Raw genomic sequence first — 19752 nt, 5'->3', positions numbered from 1 at the left:
GAGTATGAGGAAGAAAAAGGTTCTGGTAGCACTCGCAAATGTCAGGTTTGGCATTAGGAATGATTTCTTTAACGGGGAACAGCAAGTGAATCCAGAACCGGCTCTTCAGGTTGTTTTGTTGCTTTCATTAATTTATTATTAACAATAATATAAAATTATGCACAAAAGGAATTACTAATGTTAAAAAAGTGGTTTTATTTATATATGTTTATATATAAATATATACGGTTGCCCGTAGAGACAAAGCACGCACAAACTCCAAAACACATTTCTAGTGGTGATGGGTCGGTCGTGAACGAAACGGCTCTTAGAGCCGGATCTTTCACGTGAACGACGCGAGCCGGCTCCTTATCGCGAGCCGTGGGTTGTTTTGTTTTTGTTTTTTTCCTTTCTCTCACCCTCTCTCGCACTTTTTTCCCGCTTCACTCTGCACGTGAGCCTTGTGCTTTGCGCTGGGCAGAGGGGGGAGGGGCGATAGTTACACTCGCAGTAGCACAGGAACAGAGCGGGAGGGAGAGAGAGAGAGCCAGGGACAACAACGTCACATTAGAAAGGTATAGTAATCATCCACAACTGTTTTCAGTTGGATGATAAAGGATTCAGAAAGTTTATTCATGCAGGTCCATATGACAGAGAATGTGCATCTTCTTTTTGTTTTCATATTTTAATTTATATTTAATTGTGTTGTGGTTTGCAGTGTTTGTGTTGTTTCACTTTAAATTTGTTTAAAAGGAAAAAGCTGAAAATTTAAATAGTTAAAAGTTGAAATGTGAATAGTTTTTGTATTATATGATTTATTTATTACATTTTATGTGGAGTGAATAAATAAAAGTATATTTATGGTGGCTCCTAGAGACAAAGCACGTACAAACTCCAAAACACGTACAAACTCTAAAACACGTACAAAACACGACAGAAGTGCTCCAGGATGCTCGGCGCAGTGTTGAGCTTTTGTTACCGAGTGGCTACACAAGCCAGGAAGTATTAATGACCGGATTTGGTGTGTGGTAGTAACAGGTAAATGAACATTTTTTTTAAATTATTTGAATATATATGAGTGCTTGTTTATAAATACACAAACAATACACATATGCTTTCAATTGTGTAATTTAAGTGATCTCGGTAGCTCTGTTTTGGAAGTTCCCTACCAACTGCACTTTCAACTGGACCACGGCCAATCAGAGAGGTCCCGCCCCTGACTATCTCTGATTGGTTTAATCCACGATAGGGGCATAATGTGTGTCTGTTGTTGACCACACGGAGAGTTGCAGAGATTTTTTTGTTGTTGTTGTTACCCGAACAGTGCGACCAAATTTTTTTTTTTTAGTCGCACCATTGAAAAATTAGAGCCCTGCACAATGTACCAAAGATGAAACCTTGGAACATTTACTGTTATCCTGCTACAGAACGGTAGAGATCAGACAGCAAATGGCTAAAGTGGGGTTTGATATTGATAATAACATAAAAGCTATAAAGTATGGCCTTTTAAGGAAAAAATCTATGACAATAAAAGACGCCTTTTTTGGCTAATCATGTGCATTATCAATACCCACATTTGGAAAACAAGAGCCAAGGTGGTCATTGAACAAAAGATGATAGATAGTGTGGTTGTTTGTAAGAATATTCTTGCAGACTTGAGGAGGAGGAAAACTCTAGAAGAAAAAATAATAGCCCTTTACCTTGAGATCTGTTAAAGATATGATTAATGTTAAAATGTTTGAGTACGATTTTGGGGAGGTTAATTGAAATGTATTTCTATGTGTTTGTTGTAAATTATTGTGTGTATTGCCATGTATTTTGATGCAAGTTTCTTTTTGTGTGTTGTTTTGTTATGAATTGCCATGAATTTTGAAAATGGTGGAAGTAATGACCCACCTTCTCGTGATTATGTGGCGGAGGAACTTATTTTCCAATCTTCTTGGGTAAACCCGCAGGACATCTATTCTTTCGTTTCCTTACCCAATAGAAGAGAGTTTGAGTTGTGCTTTCTCCAAGAAGCCCCTTGCGATGGTTTTTGGAAATTCATAATCCCAACTTAAATCATCCTAAATGGAAGGAATGGTCTGTAGAATCTCCAGTGCAGCTAGAAGTCACAACAATTGTGGTGAAACTTTGGACAGGAAGAGTTCCAGACCAGGACATTGAACTCTACCTACAAAGGTACTGTCTTACAACCTCCTGTTAAGCCGGTTGATAAATTCGTCTTATGGTATGGAGAGAGAAAATTCAAGGTACGAATGCGGAGAGATGAAGCAGGTCATATTGTTTCCATCCCTAACTCCATCTCTCTGGGCCCTTTTAATGGGCGTATCATATATCCTGGACAGGCAAACAGATGTGTCGTCACTAGACCATCAAGCAAGAGACTGCCTTACCTTTAAGTGCTGCAAGTGCGGGGAGTTGGGTCATAAAGCTAAAGAATGCCAAAATGACAGCGAGTGTTCCCTGTGTGGACCGAAGGGACCTCCTCAGCGCTGCCAGAAGCCTTAAATTCAACCTCGCTACAAAAAATGCTCACATTTGGAAATGAATCCTTAACAAATCCACTTATGGTCTCTGAAGCTATTTCAGGACAAGAACCTAGCAGTCGTAGCTCAACAAATCTCCCTGGTGCAACAGAGTCGCAGACAGACAATAACAACATAGAGGAGGAATTGACGCCCCCAACACAACATAAAGAGATAACAGCATGAAGTAGAGAAGAGCCAGAGGATCAGTTCTTATCAGAAACCTCTGAGGTGGAATGTGAGAGTGAAGACGAGGAAGAAGTTTTATCAGAAAGCTACATAAGTGCAAGTGGTAGTGAAGAATCACCTATTTTGACTCCAGTGGAGATTTCTCCTACGGATGGCCCAGCAAGACGAGATGAAGCGGATCCACAAACAGGGATTTTTCTAAACAAACATCATCCAGCAACGGAGGAATTGGTCAATGAAACAACCAAAGGAGCTAGGAAAAGAAGTGTCTGGATGACATCTTATGGCAGAGACAAGAGAAAAGACGATAGCTCCAGCCCTCCACAAGGTAATGTTGAATCTACAATTTCCCCCTGTCTACTGAGCAACCTCCTACTACATAAATATGAGTACTCTTAAAATAACAACATGGGATGTTAGAGGGTTACAATCAGAAAGACTAAGAAGGAAGAAAGTGCTTTTTCTGCGACTACTACTACTTTCTGAGACTACTGACTGGGTCCAAGCCAGACAGTAGTCTCAATAGGGGAAGACAGTGCAGACGGCTTTTTGTTTAAAAACACTCACGTGAATATCATAAAGTAAAGAGATATAACACCTGGGCAGCTTTTACTTGTGGATTGTTATTATGGTGGTCAAAAGTTCTGGTTAATTAATGTATATACCGCACCCGAAAGAAAAAAGAACTGCTAAAGAAAATGAGAGTTGTTGGAATGTGGGATTAATACTGTTTCATGTGGGATTTTAATATACTTACGGAAGAGAATGACACGACATTCAATGAGTCCAAGGAAGGCAAGCTATTAACACAAATATGTAAAGACGCATCTCTTTACATATTTACGTGCTTGTATTTATTAATTAAACAGCTGGATCAAAAAGTGGTCCACATTACTAAATTAGACCTGGGGATCTCCACATTTTCACTCACCTTTACTAAAAACTCACCATATAAAACTCTGACCTCAAAGTCAAAGTATGAATCTGGAGCAGAAGATCTTCCCAAAGCACACCTGTGCATTCCTGAGTCACACTTGATCATTTTGAGAAGGTCAAAAACACAATTCCTCTTCCTGAAGCTCCATCTTTATACTTCATGCTGAATCTGCCACTCTGAGCTCTGCTTCCATCTGTTTTAATGAGGATATCTTCTGCTCGCTCACATTTTTCCTCACAGAAGAACTTTGTGCTTCCAGACAAAGATAAGTTGCAGTTAAGCGTGCCATTAAATCCTTCAGCTGCAGACCAAATATTATGCTTTGCCTTGACGAGCCCAGCTGGGCCTGTCAGATGAAAAATAATAATAATACATTTCAAACAAGATGGATAATCACAACATCATTTAGTGTATGTAAATATTAGACTTGTAGTCAAGACCGCCTAAACCAAGACCAAGACAATACCAAGACCAGAGGGTCTCGAGACTAAGACAAAGACAAAGTCGAGACGAGACCAACACTCAGACCGAGACGTAAAACGTCTTTAAACTGCAGCCAGATGCTGCTTCGTTTACAGGTCTCAGGCATATTTATGTGTTTTTGCACTCGCACAGCCCTCCTCACCGCTGTCTACTGTCTCAATCACTGAGAGGACAGACGGATGCTCCACTTGACTGTCGCGTCTCTCACCCTCTCTGTTTTTCACATAATGATATTATCCTATGTCCTCGCATGTGATTGGCCACAATATGGAGGGACTGGAGCATAGCTGAGCCACTGTGTGAGAGCTGAGCAGCCAAAGGAAATTAAGTGAGGAGCCGGCTCTCGCTCAATGGGAGTCGACTCTTCTGATTCACTACAAAGCGCTCTGTGAGCACGGCTCTTAGAGCTGAAGACCAAGACCAAAGTCTGTCGAGATCAAGATTAGACCAAGACCACGTAAAAGTGGTCTCCAGACATCCAACTCTAGTAAATATATGTATTTCATAAGGTGTTTTATAAAGTTGAGTATGTTTTTAGTTCAAATTCAAATTAAAGAGCAACATTAAGATCATCAGTCCTCACCTGACAAGAAACAGAAGAAGAGAAAATTTTCATTCTGACTTTAATCCTGATGTTGTTGTTAAACTTCAGAAGAAGAGCGTCTGACACTTCACTCTGTCAGATCATCAGAAAGCTGAAGTTACTGAATGAGTTGTTTCCTTTTTATCACTTCCTTCAACTTTTTTAGATGCATCCATCACACAGTGATGCAGATCAGTACTGTGAAGTTTCCCTGATGCCGTAAGTGTGAATGAAAAGAGTTTCAGACCAAATTTGACTTTGAAAACCTGACGACAGCTGGTTCAACCTCTGAGAGGATCACGTGAAGCATATTGAGATATTAAGATATCTGGTCAAATCATCCCATGCAGAAATCTTACAAACTGAGTTTATAAGCAACAACAACAACATCTCAGCAGCTTAACAGATGGATAAAATTAGAGTGGTCACTGCAGGGCCTGGGTCTGATTCTGCCTCAGACCATTTCCTGTGTCATTTCCACTCACACTCTTATCACCCTCCTGTCTCCTTTCTGCACTGTGCTATCTAAAACACAAAAACCCCACTACATCTCAAAGCTGACTGTTTTCTTAGGAATGAAGAGAAATAATAATTCATTTGTTTAGAAATCAACATTTTTTTGCTGTCTCATTTTGAGATTATTTTATATAAAATACTGAAAGTAAATGGCAAAATAAGCCAAATGGCACAAAATTGAAAATGGATCTAAAGACTTTTTTGAACATGAACCCTTGAGGAGGAAAACAGAACAGCAGGCTAAACAGAGATACCCAGAGATATTGTGTTCCTCTACCTGATAGACAACAGTAAACCATTAAAAATTAAAAATATTTGATCAAATCATTTCATGCAGGAATCTTACAAATCGAAAGCAGCAACAACAACAACCTCTCACCAGCTCAGGCAATGGAAGAAATGACAATGAAGGTAAAAATAAATAGTTCTGTTGTCTCCTTCCTGGTGGTTTGACTTCAGTGAAATTGACCAGTTATTAAAGTAAGAACGAGTCACTAGAACTCAGTTCTGCTCACCTTCACCTTCACTGGCTGCCAGCTTCAAAGAAGCTCGCATAAAGTCTGTGTCTAGGCCGTCGTAGTTGGAGGAGGGAGTGGGTTTGACTTACTTTAACTCTCACTAACTCACTGTCAGACTGAATTCACAGTGTTGTTAGAGTCAACCTGGCTGAGCAGATGACCAATGTACTGACGTTTATAGTCCTGCTGCAGGGCCTGGGTATGAATCTACCTCAAACCACGTCCCCTCACACTGCCACCCTCCTGTCTACTAAACACCACAACATTACTGCCAGCTTGATCATTAAGTACCCATACAACCAGAGCCGTTTATTTGTTGTGTTTATTTGTTGTGTGCCACCCCCAGTTTATATCTGGGATCCAGTATGAAAATGTACAGATGGTTCCCACAGTTTCCCAGTATATGTGTGTGAAGATGGGAGCAGAGAGTGTTTGAAATGTAGCAATGCTGGAACTTTATGCAGGAGAAGCAGGAGCAGCATTTACAGGCTATTTATCACCAACAACTTCTGTTCAACCAATAAAACAGTTTCCACTGCGATCTGTCGACAAACTAAAGTCATTTCCTCGTCTCCTTTTCAGTCTGTGGGTGAGCGTCAGAGCTGAACACAGGGAGTAACCAGGAACGTTTAAACATGTGCAGTTTAAAGTGTCAGAGCTCTGATGTGCAACTTTAAAATTAGAAATAAGTAATAGTAGGTGTGTGGAGACGGCACCGTGCAGCTGGACCTTTAGCTGTGGGACACTGTGCGACAAACTGCACACAAACAGTTTGTGTGTTTGCTGATGTTTGTTAAGCTGATAGAAATGTAGCATTTGAAATGACCTGATACTTAAGAAAAGGAATTCCCTTTATGTTCCTTGCTCCTCTCAGTTAGATGCAACTAATGTATTTTTCCCCAAATCCTTCTGCCTCTCACCGATCATCACTTCGGTCTTTGTTACGTTGAGCTGCAGATGATTCTGCTTGCACCGTGTGACAAACAGCCCAGTATTCAGCCTCGTCACCGTCACTGTGTCACAAACCAGACAAACGGAGGCACTGGTAACCATGACAACAAGACCTTATTTACAAAGAGAGATTACAGCTATGATGTCACTCTGAACTATGATGTACGTGAGATTCTAAGGAATAGCAAACTGTACAACAAACATGAAGTACTAGGAAACTATATACATATGAATTCTGTGACACGGGGAAAAGGGAAGTCAGGCCGGGGGAACGAAAGAGGAAATATGGACATGAACTGTGCTACTTATTGTAGGTGGAGGACTGGCATGAGAGGGGTAAGAGGTCCGAGTGAGGCGGTGATGGTTCCATGCTGGTGATGGTCCGTGGTATCCAGTAACTGTGGCAGGAACAGAAGTGAGCATGAGCTGTGGAGGAAGAGCTGCAGAGAAAACTGGCGTCCAAATGAAGGTGAGTATTGTCAGAGTTTGAGCATGGGGAGCAGGTGGATGACTACAGGCAGAGAAACACGAGGTGAGCAGATAATATCACTATGAACAATATCACAAGAGCTGTGTCGGCTGCACTAACAGAGGTTAGTTGGAGATCGGGTGACGAGGAGCTGAGAGCGCTGGTCTTAAGTATTGGCAGCTCGATTGCAAACAGGTGTGGACTGCAGGCTGTAATGCAATGACTCCGCCCAGAGGTGGAACCACCGGCTCTATGGAAAAACCCTGCACTCACCTGGACAGTGACACACGGATACATCCAACCACTGCAGAGTCATCATAAAACTTCTGAAGATGGCAAACTCAACACGAACAATTTATAAAAGACTCCACAAAGCTGGGTGGGACAGGCCTTGAGGACACAGCACTCCTCTGGTCTGGTCCAGCAGACGTGCTTGACTGGAGTCTTTGAATCTGGTCACGAGTGAAAGTGATGGTGGAGGAGAGGCGGCGATGGTGCAATGTGGTGAGGGAGGGAGAGAGATTGCAGGCTGGCTACAGGTAAGTCAGCAGGGGGGTGAGCGTTCACTGCAGTGTGGAATCTGTTGAAAAACACATTCAAGTGTCTCGCTCTGTCCTCACTGCCCCCAGCTCCTCTGTTGTTGGATGGCTTGAATCCAGTGGTTGTCTTCATGCCACAACTCTCTCACGCTGATCTTGTCCTTCAGTAACACCTGAACCGTTCTAGCCTCGTCTCTATTGCCCGCTCTGAACGCCCTCTTCTTGTTATTGAGGAGAGCTGTGATATCCTTAGTCACCCACAGCTTGTTATGTGGGTAACAAATGATGTCCGTGCTGGGACAATGGAGCTGGTGCAGAAGGTTATGTAGTCAGTGACACACTCAGTAAGCCCACTGGTGTCCTCACTGTGAGGCTCACAGACTGTCTCCCAGTCTGTCACCTCAGAACAACCCTGCAGTTCCACTAAAGCCTCCTCCGACCACCTACTACTGTACTTCTAGTGGTCACAGCTTCCCTCTTCACAACAGGCACATAGCAGTGGGTGAAACAGGGATTTATATAAAAGCTAAAATACTGAAGCTACAACCTTTAATATAAAGCTGCTGCTGAGCAAACATGGCTTATAATCCTACTGCTTCTGTTAACTAGACATGAAAACACCTGAGGTCACCCTCTGATGTATTTACCACCCCGTCGTAGATCAATCAGCGGTATGCTGAACTCTCATTGGTAGACGCTTAAATTGTTGTCATGAAGTTCAGCCTGGATATCTTAAAAAGAAGGAAACCGAACTTCTTTTCAAGCATTTCAGACTAACAGGACCTGGACCTTTTTAGCGCCCTCTGTGGTTGGATTGTGGAAGTGAAACAGAGCCACAGCCTGCGCACACACAGTTTAACACATCAGTAACTGCACAACATGCAGAGCAGGAGTGAACATGCTGCAACACTTCAACCTGATCATAACTGTGTCAATAAAACCATGAATGCTGCCAAACGGCTCGGTGTATGACTCAGACTGATAGCTGCTCCCTTCTCTCTGACACACTGTTGACTATTTCATATGTTTAACTACTTTAACTACTCTGACCTTTGACCTATTCTGGTATTAGTTACAGTTGTTATGGCGATCCTTGGTGACCTGGTTTGACCTCTGATGTTAAAAATAGCGTGAGGCTGTGAGCAGGTTAAGAGGCTCATATCTGTGTGTGTGTGTGTGTGTGTGTGTGTGTGTGTGTGTGTGTGTGTGTGTGCGTGTGCAGACAGTGAGCAAGAAGACGATGAAGAGGATGATGAGGGTGAAGACAGCAAAGAAAATGAAGGTCACCGTGAGGGTGGTGGGAGGATGAGGAGAGGACAGATTTCTTACATTTCAATTCTTGACAGTTTTTGTCCTTCGTGCTTTTGAACCATCACACCAGGAAAGCTGATTCTTTTTGTCTGTTTCTGATAATAAGACGTCGTGTTCAGCTGTCTTTATCATGCAGTATTGTAAACATGTTTCAGTGTCAATGTTAGAAAGATGAGATTTTACTGTGAAGCTTTTTTATACCAGGGGAATCATAAACACTTCAGTGATGTAAATAATTCTCTCAGAAGCTGGAAACTCCAAGCAAAACTCACTGAACCATAAATAAGTGTAGATTACAATATGATGAGAAACGAGGACTGAAATGTGAGGAGGTTTCAGACTGTGCAGACTTATGGACGTATCATAGATTTGGATTAAATGTGGTTTATGAAAAGTTCATGACTGGTTTGTAGGTTTCCCCTCATTGGCTGTCTGACCTGCTGACTTACACAGGTCAGCTTCACTGTTTGATTCTGATAGCTGAGCTCACACAGGCTCTGTCATCTGCTGTGTTTTGTTAGAAATACTTTGATTGACAGAAAAAGCTGCTCAGCTCTTGTTCTGGACACATTTGGGAGAGAACCTGCCTCTGTGTGTAACAGCGCCCCCTGCTGCTCATGATGATAAATGTGCAGATGCTGATTCTTGCAGTGGCTGTTGATCCAACTGGAAGTGCTGTGGTTACAGGTCCAGCTTCCTCCTGTGAAACCTGTACTGGTGGGCTGCTGTTACAGACCACCAAGTCCTAATATCCAGTATCTCCAGGCCACATGCACAATGCTGCAGTCAGTCACTGGAGACCTTAATATTGACTGGTTCTCACATACCTGTATTTAGCCACGTCCCTGCTCAGGATGATTTTGTGTGATCAACTCGACCGTAATAACAGAAAAATGCTTTTGAAGAAGGAGTCGGAGGATCATCATCCTCCTGCACTGACTAAAACTGAAGCACTGTTTGTTAACTGCAGTGAGAACTCTGACATTTCTAAAGTGAAGTTTATTTATATAGAAGAAAGTGTTAACAAGCTAAAAAGTTGATGTGAGCGGTAAATAAAAAGGGTTAAACACACGGTGTCGCTCTCAAACTGCTCCTCTTCCTGGAGTGAAGCACAGCCTCTTCTTCCTGCTCCTAAACACAGCACCTCCTCTCTGTCCACGTGTTTCCTCGTTCCCTCCCCTTCAGATCTGCACATTGAAGATGGGTGTAACCAACATGTGGTGACGTGTAAGAGCTGACAGGCTCCATTCACTGCAGAAACACATGTTGTTGAGATCAGAGCTCAGACTAGTTTCAGTTTTAAGGAAGAGAAACTCGCACAGTCACTGACACTGAGAGGAGAAATGGCACAGAAAGGAGTTCAGCTGGACCGAGAAACCTTCTCTTGTTCCATCTGTTTGGATCTACTGAAGGATCCGGTGACTATTCCCTGTGGACACAGCTACTGCATGAACTGTATTAAAAGTTTCTGGGATGAAGAGGACAAGAAGGGAATCCACAGCTGCCCTCAGTGCAGGAAGACTTTCACAGCGAGGCCTGTCCTGGAGAAAAACACCATGTTAGCAGCTTTAGTGGAGCAGCTGAAGAAGACTGGACTCCAAGCTGCTGCAGCTGATCACTGCTATGCTGGACCTGAAGATGTGGCCTGTGATGTCTGCACTGGGAGGAAGCTGAGAGCCATCAAGTCCTGTTTATTCTGTCTGGTCTCTTACTGTGAGAAACACCTCCAACCTCACTATGATGTAGTTCAGCTTAAGAAACACAAGCTGGTGGCCCCCTCCAAGAAGCTCCAGGACAACATCTGCTCTCGTCACGATGAGGTGATGAAGATTTTCTGTCGTACTGATCAGCAGAGTATCTGTTATCTCTGCACAATGGATGAACATAAAGGCCATGAAACAGTCCCAGCTGCAGCAGAAAGGACTGAGAAGCAGAAGGAGCTCCAGGTGAGACGACTCAACATCCAGCAGAGAATCCAGGAGCGAGAGAAAGATGTGAAGCTGCTTCAGCAGGAGGTGGAGGCCATCAATGGCTCTGCTGATAAAGCAGTGGAGGACAGTGAGAAGATCTTCACTGAGCTGATCCGTCTCATCCAGAAAAGAAGCTCTGATGTGAAGCAGCAGGTCAGATCCCAGCAGGAAACTGAAGTGAGTCGAGTCAAAGAGCTTCAGGAGAAGCTGGAGCAGGAGATCACTGAGCTGAAGAGGAAAGACGGCGAGCTGGAGCAGCTCTCACACACAGAGGATCACAACCAGTTTCTACACAACTACCCCTCACTGTCAGCACTCGGTGAGTCGACACACTCATCCAGCATCAATATTCGTCCTCTGAGCTACTTTGAGGATGTGACAGCAGCTGTGTCAGAGACCAGAGATAAACTACAGGACATTCTGAGAGAGGAATGGACAAACATCTCACTGACAGTCACTGAAGAGGACGTTTTACTGTCACCAGCAGAGCCAAAGACCAGAGCTGGATTCTTAAAATGTTCATGTGACATCACACTGGATCCAAACACAGCAAACACACATCTGTTATTATCAGAGGGGAACAGAAAAGTAACATTTATGAAACAACTACAGTCTTATTCTCATCATCCAGACAGATTCACTGATTATTCTCAGGTCCTGAGTAGAGAGAGTCTGACTGGACATTGTTACTGGGAGGTGGAGTGGAGAGGTGGAGGAGTTCATGTAGCAGTCGCATACAAGAATATCAGCAGAGCAGGGTTGGACTCTTTATTTGGAGACAATGACAAATCTTGGGCATTACTATGTAACACAAACAGTTACAAATTCTTTCACAACGAAGTCCAAACTGACCTCTCAGGTCCTCGGTCCTCCAGAGTAGGAGTGTACCTGGATCACAGAGCAGGTATTCTGTCTTTCTACAGCGTCTCTGAAACCACGACTCTCCACAGAGTCCAGACCACCTTCACTCAGCCGCTCTATGCTGGACTTTATCTTTATGGAGATGGAGTCACTGCAGAGTTGATTAAAGTCAAATAGAGAAGACAGGTTCATGTTGATCCCTGATCATTATATGTACTTGTGTAGTTTCTAAATGAGCCTTTACATTTTAGAAGCTGAGAAGCTCAGAGGTCCATTGATGTGTGGAAATAATATTGCACTGATTCAAACTGTACTTACATTTATAAACCTTACATCAATATAAATCTGCATTTGTTCTTATGGCTGATAATCATGTGAGTTTAAATTCTACTACTCTTCATATTCAGCATGTGTGAAACCTTTCATCGGTCTGGTTAGTGCTTTTATTCTGGAGTTGCTGTAGCAGGTTGTCAAATGCAGTGATTCATCAGTTAGTCAATGATCAGAGAATTGATTGTTTTGTCATTATTTTAGTCACATTTAAAGCTGGTTCCAGTTTCTGAAACGTGAAGATTGTTGATTTTCTTGATCATATATGATCGTAAACTTAATGTCTTTGAGGTTTGAACTTTGAAAATGTAACAAAAAATAAATAGTTAATGTTTGACATTAAATATTATTTTTCATTTGAAAAGTTTGATCACACTTGATCATTTCTACATTAAAATACAGACAGTAAATGATACAGGCCTGTATATTGTGGAGGAGAGACATGTTTCTTTGCCCTGAGCTGTGTCTGGCAGGCAGAGCGTCTCCACGCTCCACAAATCTGATGCTTCTGATTTGGAGTAAATGAGCTGAGGGAGACACCTGGAATCTCAGCCTGGACACAAAGGGAATAAAATCAGCAGAGTTATACACAAGTGGTGATGTTGAATGACTGGCAAATAAACGTCCGTTTTAATAATGGACCAAAATGGTTCAAATGGTTCCTCCAAAGCTTCTTTAGAAACTTGGCTTCAAAGAGGAAAACTGTTTTGTTGTTTGTTTGTGTTTTCATGTTTTCTTCTTCTCTCATACATAAAATACAGTTCTTAATCTTAGTAACATGAAAAACTATTTTGTTGTCTTGTTTTAAATGTGTTCTCTAAATGTGCCAGTAGTAATATACCTGTAGCTTTTTTGCCCCCCCCCCCACCCCACCCCACACCCCCACACACCCACCCCTACCCCCACACCCCCTCCCCTATCCCCCTCCGCGTCCATGTGCGCGCGAACGGACCTTGCGCGTGCATGTGCGCGCGAACGGACTTGCGAGTTCAGAGATCGTATGTTTACATGTGTTTAATAGCGTTTTATTTAATGAAACCATTATGTGTTTTAATTAAACTCTTTTTTTAAAGGATTGTATAGGTCTCAGAGTTCTGTTATTTAGACATAGATGATTTAATTTAACTAGTTAAGGGGTATTTTTCTTTAGGGCTCTGAAACACACAGAGGCTAATAGTTTTTAAACAGAAAGTTTTTTCCACCTTCTAAAAACACATATTCACACACAGCATTTAATTTAACTAGTTTTAGGGGTATTTTGCTTTTTCTTTAGGGCTCTGAAACACACAGGGGTGTAATAGTTTCAAACAGAATACCACAAACAGCATGCATTCCTTTAGAAATGGGATTCTTAATTCTGCAACTGCTAGACAGAGGGGGGTTACAGTTAGACCCCCTACAGTCAGCAGAAGAGGTCATCCTTATCAAGAGCATCTCAATTGTACTGCCATAGTTTTCAATACAAACAGTCTCCTTTATCTTATGGCAGAGTGCCGGCGGTGCCAGGTCCATCGGTGCCACCATACCTTTTATCATGCCATTACACTTTCTACTGACCATCCTCCAAACAGGCATCACCTTTTGTTTACACCTGAAACCAACCCCAACCCCAAGGGACTGTAATGACACCTCCTAGAGGACTGCTCCAATACATATAAAAACGGTCTCTTTCACCATTTGGAACATCAACAGCGCAACCTAAAGAACACCTCTAACTAGCTAACTAAGGAGTGCAGGATGACGTCGGCATCAACCATGACGAACAGCCAGAACATCACCCAAGCCACAGAAGCTCTAGGTACGTGTACAGGTGTATGTACCCGATGCCCCCTCATCGTAAAAAGCAACGCTGTAAAAACGTCGTAGATGGGTCTAAATTTAAGTTAGAATAGCAAGGCAGTAATAGGTATGTGTATACCGTTAAATATAACAGCGGAGCAGTTATACTTCGCGTAGATTGTGGTGAGGGAGTGTTTGCGCTGTCTTGGACAATGTAGTCATCCCAGAGATGCTGTATGTTTCCCAGTGGAACAGTCCAACAGGCCCTGAGCTTTACAGTGCGAGGCTGATCGTTTTAACCGTAGACCCGATGACTTTATTATTCTCAGGGTATGTGATGACAGGGAAAGTCTTGTTGGTGCCAGAGGGGTTGAAAACTGGAGGTTAAATCCTTACCCTCTGAGCATAGAAGAGCCGCACTACATGGTTTAAGGATATGGTTTTTATACAGTGGCATAAATGTGTGTGCGTGTGTGTGTGTGTGTGTGTGTGTCTATGCAACAAAATATAAAATCTTTTTTATTGTTCCCATTTTCAGAGCGAGACATGCAAGCGTGGGACCTCTCAGACTCCCCACCGCCTGCGCTGCTAATCCAGACCCCACCACATCCTCCCCCCTCTCCTCAGCTGCTGCAGGATCCTACAGGATCGGGTCTGTGTGAGGAAACCATTATCGACATCAAGCTTGCAACCCATCACATGGTGATGTTGGCATTAAACGCCTTTCTACAGGAAACATGCGGATGTCGAACAGCTCAACCCAGTCAGGTGCAACACAGTTGTTTGCTCGAACTGCACGAGCATTTTACTTTTAATTTAACTAGTTTAGGAGCATTTTGCTTTTCTTTACCGCTCTGAAACACACAGAGGCTAATAGTTTTCAAACAGTGTCACAAATAACATGTATTCCTTTAGAAATAAACTATGATACTTCTAAAAACAAACAAACACATATTCTTTCCTCATCACTAGCCAATTCACCATTTTATTTAAATATCTGAATTTTCGGAATAATGATCCAAGCGGGACACAGAGGCTGCTAGTTTAACGCACCAGAATGCAAATATAAATAAATGCATGACTATCCTGAGAGCTAACTGCAGCGACACCTTTCTTTCAGACGGATGCCTGGATGTGCGTTGGAGCCGACTTTGCTACCCGCACACAGCGTTTCTGACCTACGGGCGCTGCTTATACAACAGAGAAAAGCAACAATACAGCGTGTTTCTCTGCTCCAAGACATCGGCGGGCCTTTCACACGGTAAGCATGTCTGTTATACCCAGCGCATAAATGTCTGTATGTCAGTGCTGATTATACAAACCCTGTTTAAAATGTGACACATATGTTGTCCGAAAACAAATCCTCTAAATTTGCAAAGTTACTGATTTAAAAATATATTTTCGAATTTTTAGTTGCATGACAAACATACGATAGACTCTTGAGCGTATTTATTTATATAGCTACATTCACAACGGTACAACCATGCTAAATAAAAGATGCCCAAGCACCAAAGCACTCTAATGCAAGCCTCTGAACTACATGTTGATAAGTGCATGAAGTTAACCTCTACAGCTGAAAACAGTTTGTATCCGCACTCTGAGGGTCTACTGAATTGTTTTTAATATTGCGCTTTTTCACGAACTGCAGATGATGAATTCCTCTTTATTGGACATAATGTCCTTAAGCTATTGTTGCTCATACTTACAGAGTTCCCTAGCTAGTTCTTTACTATGTCAGTAAACTTTTCGAAAAGGAAGGTGTTGTAGATTTAAAGAAACATCCTAATTGAAGCAAAGGCAAAAAATTGGAACGAATTTTATGTGACTGTTCATATTAAAGCCAACAACAAGTGAAAATCCAAAACCGACTCCAATGCTTTGTATTAATGATCTCCCCCTCTCTCTCTCTCTCTCTCTCTCTCTCTCTCTCTCTCTCTCTGTGTGTGTGTGTGTGTGTGTGTGTGTGAGTGTGTGTGTGTGTGCCCTCACAGAAGGAAGGTCACAGCAGGAGCTTTTTCAAACGCGTTTCCAATCATCTTTACAAGAAGTGTAGCTCATACAATGGTATTATTGTATTATTTGCGATACTTTATAAATATGAAACTCTAAAGATTTGGAGTTCATGCAAATTGTGAAACAAGAATCTAAATATTTGTGTCACAGTGATTTCTATAAAAACATGTTGTTTATGGGGATAATGTAACAAATCTTTTGTGGCCCTATTAATGATCAATGGTAATTGAAGAGGAAGCTGAACCCCGGCTCTGGACATTTTCAGGACAAGCGACAGCGCAGACATCTACTAATGAGAGAACATGTTTTATCATCATAAACACTGTGATATGAAGCATCGTTAAAGTGTCACTTCAGTAATGTTTTTAATAGATGACTTTAAAACACTAAACTCTAATTTCTGTGGTTTATTTTAAGTTTACAGAATATAACATGTGGTAAGACGACGAGTTTTACTTCTCACAAGTTGTGATATGTGTATCTATTATCATGTATGCTACTTTGCTCTGTGGACTGTAAAATGTTTCATTGTGTTCATGAAATAAACCAAACTTTCACCGTCTGCATCTTTTACTGTTTTTCTGCTTTTGTACACTCCAAGTTTGACAAACCCACAGACATCCAGAGTTAACTTGCTAACAATGTGGAGCAGTCTCAGTGTATTTAGCAGCTTTTCCCCTAAACACAACCAACTGAGAGAAACGCTTGTAGTCCTCACTTTGGTCATTTTGAACGTTGAAGGAGTTTTGTTCCATAGACACCTTATACTAGTGTTTCCTGCACTTAATCCATCACTACTATGTTCTATTTAAATTCAGATTCCTTTTATAGTTTGCAGTTTCTTTACTAACACATTTGTAGATAAGTTTATTGCTGAACCACACAGCTAGCAGTCTCACTCACTCTCTAGGTTTTGAAGTTTTGTGTGTAATGGTTTTAGTCTATCAAACCTTATCCTTTTCTCCCCAGTATCACAACAGTATGACTCCCAAAGTACGGATCAGTAAACAACCAATGATTCTAAAGCCAGAACAGAAAGATACAGTTGGAAGATGCATGATTGCGTTTTATGAAGCGTAGTAAAACTGGCCCCTCTTCTTCTTCTCTGTGTTGTTGTTGTTGTTCTTGTGTGTGTGTGTGCCTTAGAAGTCAAATAATACATTAGCCACACTTAAAAAAACAAAAAACATTTGAATTTCATTTAGAACTGAGATTCTAAGTTGTAAGCAGAAATCTTGTGCTCAGCCACAAACATGTTTCCCCACTTTCACAATGCTGAGGTGTCAAATCCACAACCCCCAACAAATGGTTTGTTACACGCGGGGGTGAAGGGCAAGCTTTACTTACACAGCCTCACACACAGTAGATTTTTAAAGTTTTTGGGTACAGTGGTTTAGCCACAGATGCAACTTCCACTTTTGATAAAGATCACTCCACCTGCATATTTCTTAAGAAATTAAGCATCTTTATTAAGCTCTTATTTATACATGTCTACACAATAATAGACACTGTGTGCTCTGTGACATTATAGTCTTCTACTGCTGCTTCCATTGGTTTGCATTTTAAACTCCCAACCTTTCAGGTTGTTATGAACGACTTATATTTCTAACATTTTGTGATATAAAAGTGAACCATGTGGGTTTTTTTAATTTTCTGTGTGATGGAAGGACTTAAGACACAAGTTATTTAAACAATTCTAAATGACAGTATGATGGCCATAGTACTTTATGCGGGCCAAATATGTTAAGGATAATGTTTATCAATGTAAAATTGCAAAGAACCTTTGGATAGATTATAACATTTTGTAAACAGTTACCTCAGAAGCTGTACTGTCAGCCCTATGTATGTAAGGTGAAACTTTCCACAGTACTTACACTTAAGTAACTAAACACATAAAGTCACCCTTTACCAATAATCCACTGCTCCTTGAAAAAAGTAGCACAAACAGACAACTGACTCAGCAATGATGAGTAGAGCTACCCCGAGGCCGAGACTCAAGCAGAAGAAAATTAAAAGTTTTGGTTTTTGCGGCTCGAAAAATTAAAGAAAGTATGTTTAATAATTCAACAAGACCTACACTTTCAACACACGTACATTCAAATTTTGGATCAGACTAACATCGATGTTGTTCAATAGTTTTTATCCGTTCAAAAAAGCCATTTTACGGCTTTAATGTTTCCAGCTGATAAGGAGAATGAGTGCATTTCATCAAATGGGCGTCCAAAGGCTTTAAACATCCGCTTTGTCTGTAAAGACAGTATCAAACTACAGAGCATTGTTTTTACTAAAATTCAACATTTTCAGATGAAAATTTGGCTGCTTTTTTCACTGTAACACTCCCCTCAATGCCATTTTTAGGATATTCTCGGTGATCCCATTTTTATCATATTTATGCTTTCGGGACTGAGGGTATCTAATACGTACGTCGTCACAGTGTATTGTACTACCAACTGTGAGGGCTCTGCTTTTGCTTTGAGCAGACTGTTTTTTATTTTGTCTCCTGAGTGTGTGTTTTTCAAACGAGATCCTCCTCCTCAGTTTGATTTTGTTACCACAACTTTGTGTAAAGTTCACAACAGAGGTAAAGAGATTTAAACACCCCAGTTTGAGGAGGCAGGGGTTGGACCAGCTGCACAGGGCAGGTGAAACAGAGAGTGTCAGGGGAGATGTGCAACAGAAGCAGAGGGAACATTTTACAAGATGATAAATGTCACATTTAGGTGATTAAGGATTTGTTGACAAGATTAAAAGACGCGGCAGTCAGAGTTCAACAACATTACAGTTTGATTAAATAAAAAGTTTTAAACTACACAAGGTTCATTTTCTCCTCTGATAGTAATCATATTAAACATGTCAAGAAAGAAAGAGTACAAAGGAAAATAGTAAAGGTGTGTCTAATTCAACTCTTCCTGTGAACCTTATATGGTGAACCTTATATGGTGATGGCCAGAGGGGCCGATGGCGCGATATGGCAGCCTAGCCTCTGTCAGCCTCCCCAGGGCATCTGTGGCTACAACAGTAGCTTGCCGCCACCTGTGTGTGAATGTGAGAGTGAATGAATAGTGGCATTGTAAAGCAATTTGGGTGCCTTGAAAAGCGCTATATGAAATCCATTATTATTATTATATGATCCCTTAATATGTTCGGTGTTACAAACTTGAAGAATCAGAGAAAAGATCATCAGACATTAATCTAATCAGTTTTCAGCCTTCATTCATTCATATTGAAAAGTTGGAAATCTTCCCTGCTAGACCAAAGTGCAGCGTTTAACACCGTTGGCCATAACATTTTATTACAGCTATTATTAAATGAAGAGGCCTCTTCACACACTGAGGTTAATTATGAAGCTCCACAGGCTTCTGTGCAAAGACCAGTTCTGTTTACATTATACGTGCTTTAGAAGACATAGCGTACATTTTCACTGCTATGCATATGATACCCACTTTTATTGGTTAAACTGCCGGGATGTCTTAGACACATAATGAGCTTTAATTTTCTGCTTCTAAGTTCAGATAAAACTGAGGTTATCGTAACGGGGCGTAAAAATCTTAGAAACACTGGCTAACAAAATCCTTACTCTGGACGGCATTGCCTGAGTAGTCTGTTGTAGTCATTTGGCACATTATAAGTAAAATTGAAACATACAATCCCATAGCACAACATCAACATTTATTTATATACAAAAATAAAAATGCTTTTTTACAGAAAAGAATTGTAACTTCATATTTTATCAACGATTACGCGGGTACATAGGGTAAGTCCTCATCATTATCCCATAGCGGCTCCGGTAATCTCT

At 41.4% G+C, this 19752-nt stretch overlaps 1 protein-coding gene across 1 annotated transcript; it reads left to right on the top strand.

The window, feature by feature from the left end:
• The first annotated feature begins 10112 nt into the window (after positions 1 to 10112).
• Positions 10113 to 12937, top strand: LOC109199824 (tripartite motif-containing protein 16-like). The gene has a single exon (XM_019355152.2). It carries the CDS (start codon positions 10347 to 10349, stop codon positions 12009 to 12011), a length of 1665 nt encoding a protein of 554 aa, XP_019210697.1. The 5' UTR covers positions 10113 to 10346; the 3' UTR covers positions 12012 to 12937.
• The last annotated feature ends 6815 nt before the right edge of the window (positions 12938 to 19752 follow it).

The sequence above is a fragment of the Oreochromis niloticus genome, unplaced genomic scaffold, assembly GCF_001858045.2.
Source record: "Oreochromis niloticus isolate F11D_XX unplaced genomic scaffold, O_niloticus_UMD_NMBU tig00007364_pilon, whole genome shotgun sequence".
NCBI lineage: Eukaryota > Metazoa > Chordata > Actinopteri > Cichliformes > Cichlidae > Oreochromis > Oreochromis niloticus.
The sequence above is the reverse complement of the archived record's forward strand: the minus strand, read 5'-3'. Positions and strand labels throughout refer to the sequence as shown.

What these genes read in the sequence shown, in the direction of transcription:
- LOC109199824 (XM_019355152.2), top strand. Translation starts at nt 10,347, where the DNA reads ATGGCACAGAAAGGAGTTCAGCTGGACCGAGAAACCTTCTCTTGTTCC.